The following is an 8,646-nucleotide window of genomic DNA, read 5'->3' as shown; positions in this document are numbered from 1 at the left end:
GCCTGACGAGCCTTTTCACACCAAAAGCACACAGAACCCACAATGTTCTACAGTACATAGATCTTTTCTCATTTGAAGGAGTCTTTGGGTCTACACAGTTTTAAAGAAGAATCTTGCATTGTGGTTTAATGGCTGATTCTTTGTTGTGTATGTACCGTGAGTTGTTGCACAGACTTGACGTGTTCCGCTCCCCCAGCCCAGTGTAAATCAGCTTGGACTTGAGCTCATCCACCTCACCAATCACAAACACCTGCACGTCCCCATCCCGGCCAAGGAGCCAGCTCACGCTTTTACTCTGGCCTGTGGAAAGAAAGACACACACACACACACACACACACATGGTGAGGTGGACACACACACACACACACACACACACACACACACACACACACACACACAGTAATACTGGTTAGATAACATACTGTAACTCCTTAAGAGGAACAGAGATGGACTCTAGGGCTGCTTGCCATACTGGTTTTGCTGGCTCACTAGAGAACAACATTCCTATCAAACAACCAAAAGGAAAAGCACGTGATTTCACATGACAACAGACTTGGGATGATAAACTGCAAGCAAACAAAGAGTGTTCTCAACGGGCCATGCTTTGTCAATCACCCTTTCCAAAACTGACGTGACAAGTTCAGCTGTTGTCTTTTCAAACAACAAAACGTAACCTTGAATTTACCTTCAACCAAAAAGCTCTCTGTGTGTAGTACAACTGTTTGTGATTTCAAATTTGACAGTAACGTTAGTAAACGGAAAGATAAGATGCCCACAATGTTTTATGTTGAATTATCACAAGCACTATGCCCATCAGTGACAGCTGAATGCAGTCCCTTTATTTTGAGAATAAGCACCCTTGTCTCTAGGACAATGAAAGTGTGATCATTTAAACCAACAAATCATAAAGATTCCACTGAAAAGCAATTGTTGCTCCCTTTTAGTTTGCGCATGAGGTGTTGCTTAGTTATCTTTGTCCTTCTGAAACTATGACTCAGTGCGGAGGATCTATGAAAAAAATATATTCGATAAGTGTGTAGGATTTGGAAGTGGGAGTGTGGTGAATAACAATGTTTTCTAAGCTCACAACTCTAGTAAAATCCTTTTACTAGATTATCTCCTCCAATTCTGCTGCATAGAACTGCTCAGAGGAAAGCATATTTTGTGTGCTTCAAATCTCTCTTTCTCTTTCTCTTTCTCTCTCTCTCTCTCTCTCTCTCTCTCTCTCTCTTCATCATCTTAACACAAAATTTGACACATGTACACAAACACAACAGCACTACTACAGCAAACACGGTGTAATCTTTTTGTTGTTTTTCGAACGCTTGGACTTCCTGTAGCTTTCCTGCCTTGCTGGCAGCCGATTGTTTGAGGCAATGGAACACGGCCTTGCGCTCACTTCCTGCCTCTGAAACTGGGCCTGTTACCAAACCATAAAAACAGTGAGCCTCTTTCTCTCTGATTTACCCCGAGAGAATCCTCTCATGGCAACACCCCGGCACAAGACGAAACTATCTGAAACCGGACAAAAAAATCTGAAATGTTACAAAGTCACAAACTGGTGAAAAAAAGACCAAAACTGTCAGTTGCACTGTCAGGGCAGGCGCAGAGATTATTCTCCAACTCCGAGGAGGCCATGTGTTGCTTGTAAAGTTGCTCTGTAGCGGGCTGTCACGCTGGCATATGTGTCTTAGTGACCAAAGGCGGCAGCTGGGGTGGCCTTCGGGGAATACAGAGCACTCTGTTCCCAGACCTCTAGCCCGAGACTCGGACTTCTTCACAAGAACGGCTCTGTGATCAGAGTGGACTTTCACGCACATGCCCAGTTTGCGCAAAGCAGTCATTTACCACAGAGCACTAACTAACCTAGTCTCATCAGCAAGCACCTAAACAACCCCCACCACTATGGTCCCTCAGGGCCTTTCCAAGCAGGACTGCTGTGTGGGTTTGTGGGTAGTGATCTCAGATTCTTTTTGTGGAATGCACAAGGGAAGCGAGTTGAGCGTTCTGTGATTATAACTCCCAGTTCCCATAAAGACAGTAGCGGCAGGCCAAGAAATGCTGTCCAGCCAGACTTTCCTGCCCGGGTGAGTATGCCAGGCCAGTCTAAAGACGGGGGTGTCTGTGAGGACATGTGACAGCAACGTAGACATGGTCGTTGATGAATGCTCATCTTTTGTTTTCCTTTTTTTTTCAATTTTGTTTACTTTTCTTTCTCTCTGATGTCTCTACACACACATTCACGTGAACCAAATACACTCAAACGTATTTTCTAAAGCCATCCTTCACACTTGGATTCTGTTCACATCTCACTAGTGGAGCTGGCTCAGTCCTGTGTGTTTGTGTCAGTCTTCTCACAAGCTAGTGTAACCATCTAAACAAATACTCACACACAGTTTACAGACACACACACATACACACACCCTTAGAGATACAACAACCTCTGTACATGCTCACCCAACCCTATTGGGCTCACCCAACCATTGTGTGTGTTATTTTTTTGGAAACTCCTTACATGCTAGTGCCACCCTTTACACACACACACACACACACACACACACACACACACACACACACACACACACACACAGACAGACAGACAGACAGACAGACAAACACACACACGCACAGATGCAATGTCACTGCCAAACTTGCGTCATTAATTGTGCCATTGCAACATGAGAGGTGGAACTGTGACGTCCCCAGATGCCATCATTTAGAGAACACACACAAACGGCATATCCACCTCTTCAACTTTTTCCTGGGGCTCAAATGACTGACGGGTCACCCTTGCCTCATGATCTGTGTCTGTGTCAGTGGTGGGCACCATACTCCATTTTGCTTCCTGTCTGTGTCAGTACCACGCAAAGCAAGTGCGTGTCAGTGAGGGCTTGCTTCACGGAGGTCAACCACAAGCTTACGGTTTCTCTGTGAAACTCCAGTCTGAGTCATTTGCTGCAGAAGTCAGCGGCGACGTTCACAACCATATAAAGTCATGAGGCGCCTATCAGCAGGGGACCAAAATAAATGCATTTATCTGGATCTCTAAGTGAGGTCATGGGCATCCACGGACATGCTGGTTTACTTTACACACACACACACATACATACACACAGACTCCCAGAGAAGTTGTGCACCATCTGCAAATAGAGAAATGTCTATGCAGGTAGCAGATCAGTACATTCATCAGCTTAGTCAGTGCTGCCTGGTGTTGTCAGGGCTAGTCTATAAGTCAGTACTGGATTAACAGAGCCAATACTGGGCTAATTTAGTCAGTACTGGGTTAACAGAGCCAATACTGGGCTAATTTAGTCAGTACTGGGTTAACAGAGCCAATACTGGGCTAACTTAGTCAGTACTGGGTTAACAGTGTCAGTGCTGGTTGATGTTTTCCATGGTGGCTGATGGTTGTCAGTGCTACGAGGTGAGTGCACTCTTAAAACAAATGTGTTAAATCAACACAAGTTGTGTTATTTTCAACACATTCGTTTTAAGTTTGTGTGGTGTGTGGTGCTGTGTAAGCCAGTGTGGGTGGTGTCAGCACTAGTTGATGGTGTACTAGTTGATAGAGTCAGAGCTGATTGATGGAGTCAGTGCTGGTCGATGGGGTCAGTGCTAGCTAATGGTGTCAGTGCTGGTTGATAGAGTCAGTGCTAGTTAATGGTGTCAGTGCTGGTTGATGGAGTCAGTGCTAGTTGATAGAGTCAGTGCTGGTCGATGGGGTCAGTGTGGGGCGTACCTGTCTTGGCTTTGGGCCGGTGCGCCTCCTCGCCCTCCATCTTCTCCTCGCGCTCGTTCCAGCGGCGCACCTGCTCCTGCCTCATCTTCGTGAAGAGCGTCTTCTTCTGCTCCTCGCTCAGAGCCTCCAGCAGCTCCGGCTCGATGTACATGTCCTTCAGGATCTGCTGCAGCATGGTGGCGCTAGCAACGGACTGAGAGGGCGTCTCAGAGGGTTAGAGTGTTTAAAGGGGACGCAGGGGAAACGTCCAGGAGAGATGTCCAAGAGAGACGTCCAGACGATACGTCCAGTGGAGCGATGAGATGATAGTTGAAGATGGTGGTAGAGACGATGGATGTGTTTCTGACTACACATGCACGCATACACACATGGGGACCAAAGTGCACGCACACACATACACACACTCAATCACACATGCATACAAACTATCACCTGCACACACTCACTGCAGTGTGCGTGCCTGTTGAAGCGTTTGTGTGACCACACCACATTAACACATACACACACAGGAACACTCACACACACACACACACACACTCACACACACACTCCCACGCAGATGTCACAGTACATCCGCCATCAGCTGTAGAGCCTGTGGATGGTAAACCATAACACAAGAGTACATCACTGAATTTGTTTACAACTGCTTTGCTTTCTACACATTCACCTTTCTTTTGTTGTCTTCTCTTTCCTCCCTTCTCTGTTTCTCCCTCGTTACTCCCCCATGTTCAAGATTGCTGGCAAAGAACTTTAAAAGATGTGTGCGTGTCATCACTACTCAGACACACCATTTCTCAGCATTGTAGCATTGTGAGGCTATGCCCGGCTTGTGAGGGAGGACATTCCTTTGGATTCCTCCACCGACATGAACCCACCCCCCCACCCCATCTCCCATGATGCACTGCTGTCTTTACGTTGCCCTTCCACAGCTGCGACTGCAAGCATGTTTACTGACAAAGGGACTGGCATGCTTCCCGGCCAGCAGAGAAACCCAGACTGCCACAACTTTCTCAGTCCCAAGGGTAAAACACGTCAAGAGAGAAAGACATGGAGAGAGAGACAGGGAAGGAGAGAGAGAGAGAGAGAGAGTGAGAGAGAGAGAGGCAGAGAAGAGAAAGAGAAAAAGAAAGAAAGAGATAGCCAGAATTATCTCTGTTCTGGTGAATTTGTCTACTACAGCTTTTTGTCAGTGAAAGCGTGACAGAGTAAGATCGCGGAAGGAGAGAACAACAGAGTGAGAGACAAAACAAGCTCGAGAAATAAACAAGTAAGTAAAGGATACTCACAGAGAGGTGCAGCTACTCCAGAGCAGTCTTCAGACTGGAAGAGTGAATGTGCTTCTGTCTTTCTTGCCTTTGTGTATGACTAAGCTGGTGACATCACAGCATTCCATGAACTCTCTCTCTCTTGCTCTCTCTCTCTGCAGTCTCTCACTCAAACATAAACTCACTCAGACTCCCTCACTCTTGTTCGCTCCCTCCTCCACTCTCTCGCTCTCTCTTTCACAGACTTCCTCTCTTCCCACTGATTCTCGCAGCCTGAAGAAAAAAGAAAAGTCAGGAAGCTGAGCTCAGCTGCAGCAGCTGTGTGAGAGAGAGAGAGAGAGAGAGAGAGAGAGAGAGAGAGAGAGAGAGAGGGCAGCATCCTGTTTAACACAGAAGAGAGGGGCGGAGAGACAGACAACGCCAAACCCAGTTAATGAGAGAGAGTGAGAGAGAGAGAGCGGAAAGTTTAGACCCTTAAATAACTACTTCTACTGAAATATATAGGTCACACATTGGTGCAAACACACATTGGTGCAAGGCTAGAGAGAGACAGACAGAGGAAAGAGAGAAAGTGAGAGAACATTGAGAAAAAAATGGGGGAGAGAGAAAAGACGAGGGGAAGGAGACTTGAGTCATAATCTCTTCTTAGATCCTTGTCTAGCCATTTTGTGTTGTGGTGGTGCTTCATCCTCCGCCCTTTAGATGCTATACGCACTACATGCGCCATTTTTACACACACATTTCACACTGTTTGCCATGAGTAGGACACAAGTTCTATTTTCACAGTTGTATTTTAGGGGATGATACATGCGGCAACTTTTTGAGCAATGTTTCTCTTCAACCACATAGCTGCCTCCATGTGTTTTGACAGGATGATCATGACAATTTGACTATTACTGTTTAATCATATTTGCCTATTACTGTTTAATCATATTTGCCTATTGATGATTAAATCTCTGGACAAAAAGAAATGTTGGCCAAAAAATCAATGAGAATGTGTCAGAACCACAGCATTTGTGTTACTGCAGAAGTGAAGTTAAACTTTTACCCATTCCACCATGAAATTGTAAATTGGATTTATACACGAGGATGGATGACTAGATTAATAGATAGATAGATAGACAGATAGATAGATAGATACTTTATTGATCCCCAAGGGGAAATTCAAGTGACTAGTGCTATACATTGCAATTAGTAGAATGCATCACTAGATGGCAGTATATATCAGTATGTTTGCTGTTTAAACATCCTTTTTTCAAGAAATTTTAGCTTAAGTATAGGCTACAAATTTACATGTATAAGAATAAAACAAAAAGATTGTTTAGATTGCACAATTGCTTGACATAAAAGTCTAAAACTTAGTTAGTTTTAATATTTGTATATAGTTTTTTTTTACTTTCATGTGCATAACAGCTTAAAATAAAACATTTATGTGTTCGTTTATATTTCTGAAATGTTCACGATCACATCTGAAAAATGTGGACATAAACAGCTTCCAATTTTTAAATATGTAAAGGCGCCATCTGGTGGACACTAATATACTTACAGGTTTTAAGCATTTGTCTTAACACAGTTATATTGTATTTTCTGCAATAGTACATTTAAGGTAAATATCATACGTAGCTTCTATTAAATTCATAACTAAAGCAGAGGCCACTCACATTACATTGATTGAAATGTGCCTAAAACTATTGCAGTAGTTACTACGGTTTGGTTTTGTACTGCCGTATTGTATGTCAGCTTCAACTGGTCATGCATGGGAGTTAACCCCAAACAGCACCTGCAATCTGTACCTTCATATCAACATGATGGATCTAACCATTCTTTTTCCTCTTTCAAATAGTGTTGTTTTAATGGTCCTACTCAAAAATACACAAAACAAAATACAAAATATCAATATAATGAGTAAGCTAGATATTTTCTATTACAACTATTTTCAAATGGTTTTGCAGGATAAAAGCATATACATAACTTGTTTGCTTTGACATGTTTTTGAGAGCCATTCATGGGACTTCTTTGGAAGACAAGACTTCTGAAAGAGAACATGTCTCTGAGGTCATATCAAGTTTCATTAATAGATCTTTCAAATGCAGACAGGTCCAACATAGTCCACAGAGAATTGTTGTAACCCACCTGAGTTGAGAGGAGAGTTATTTAAGTCATAACACACATTTTTAAATCAACAGCACCACCCTCTGGCCAAACAGGACAAAACAGTCCTTGAAAACCCGCCTGCAGACGGTTAAATAAAATCAGCACACAATTTCAGCCAGTGTAGCACACTGCTTTAATTAAGAGACCTTGCTGGTATCACAGCTGTTAATTTCATTGAGTGCATTTGAATTAGGAACAAAAAAACTTCCTTGAAACATTTAAAATAGTATTAAGATTAGTCAATTACATTGATACATGTGTGCAACAATTTCTAGGATGACAATTGCTAAATGTAAATCAATTTGTATGGAAATTCACAGAAAATATAACAAAAAGGAAAATGGACACTGATTCTATTTTTGGAATTGTCTTTATCAGATTGTCACAACAACTTAACATTTATTTAACACAACAATAATATCAAAAACACTGTCTTAGTGTCCATTCTATGCAGTCCAACTCATTCTGCATGTAGCATGGCCACATGACACATAATTCGACCAAAATCACACACGTTATGTTTATTTGTGAGGTGTCATTGTTAGGGAGTATTATGCCATAATGCTTAAAGGAGCTATGTGGAATTCTATAAGATGCAAGTTGTCTTGAACACAGGCATATGTCACTGTTCCACTGACTTGCATTGTATTTGATACAGGGGCCAGTTGTAGTCCAATGTGGTATTCTTCATATTCCGTTTGCTGTTAGCGAATTTGAATTTCAAAGAGGCCATTGACACCCATTTTCAAATTCAGGCACCAATCACAATTGCTAATCCAGCATGGGGCGGGCTTTAAATGATGACAGATAGAGCAGTGCATTCAAAACAACCAATGGCTGCGCTGATGGCAACAGAGTTAAATAAATGTGGATGTGTATTTTCTTTGGAATTAGTAAACAACTACATTTAAAACCTTCGTTCACAAGAAAGATTTGACTGCTGCACTTCTGAAGCGGTTTGGTAAGAGTTTAATGCACCCATTTAAGTTTAATTTCACTGCTAGTTACGCCCCTGGAAATCGCAATTCAATGAAGCCTTTCCAGACCCACTCTCAATCTCAATTGAGAATTGTAATTTTTGTTGTAGTGTTCTAAACTAAACAGGAATAATCCACACATCCCTTTTGCTGGCCCAGGGGTAGTTCCCAGCTCTAGCTAGGAGGCTTTGATTAATCCTTCACCTAGAAACTAAACAGCAATGCAGTCTATTTGGCGTCCTCACAAATGTCCACTACCTAGCCTTCAGGGATGGTTGTCCACATTAAGATATATTTATTATGAGCAAATGTTAAGGAAGCAATAACACTTTAAAGGTGCAATGTCCTGATGCACCCTGTGGGGATGTTTGGTATTTCTTGCTGACATCTTCAAAACTCCACATACCACGTTTGACTGAAAGTGAGGCTGTGACAATAGGGAGGAGAGAATGTCTTTTAAAAGGCTCAGTCCACAATTCTAATCCAATACACTTTTTATTGAATTCAGCTA

At 42.7% G+C, this 8,646-nt stretch overlaps 1 protein-coding gene across 3 annotated transcripts in view; it reads right to left on the bottom strand.

The window, feature by feature from the left end:
• The window catches only part of zgc:100829 (uncharacterized protein LOC445149 homolog), a 16,662-nt gene extending 11,343 nt beyond the window's left edge, over window positions 1–5,319 (bottom strand). Inside the window, exons 1-3 of one of the 3 annotated variants that reach the window (XM_048237728.1) lie at window positions 5,026–5,319; window positions 3,740–4,331; window positions 156–300 (exon numbers count right to left, since the gene is read on the bottom strand). In XM_048237728.1, the coding sequence (XP_048093685.1) occupies window positions 156–300; window positions 3,740–3,914 (320 nt within the window). In that variant the 5' untranslated portion in view covers window positions 3,915–4,331; window positions 5,026–5,319. The remainder of the gene's footprint in view (window positions 1–155; window positions 301–3,739; window positions 4,332–5,025) is intronic. The other 2 variants (XM_048237729.1, XM_048237727.1) reach the window with 2 other exon arrangements.
• Window positions 5,320–8,646: the final 3,327 nt, after the last annotated feature.

This window comes from Alosa alosa, chromosome 2, assembly GCF_017589495.1.
Source record: "Alosa alosa isolate M-15738 ecotype Scorff River chromosome 2, AALO_Geno_1.1, whole genome shotgun sequence".
NCBI lineage: Eukaryota > Metazoa > Chordata > Actinopteri > Clupeiformes > Clupeidae > Alosa > Alosa alosa.
Note: the sequence above shows the minus strand (reverse complement) of the source record. Positions and strands in the feature narration are given on the sequence as shown.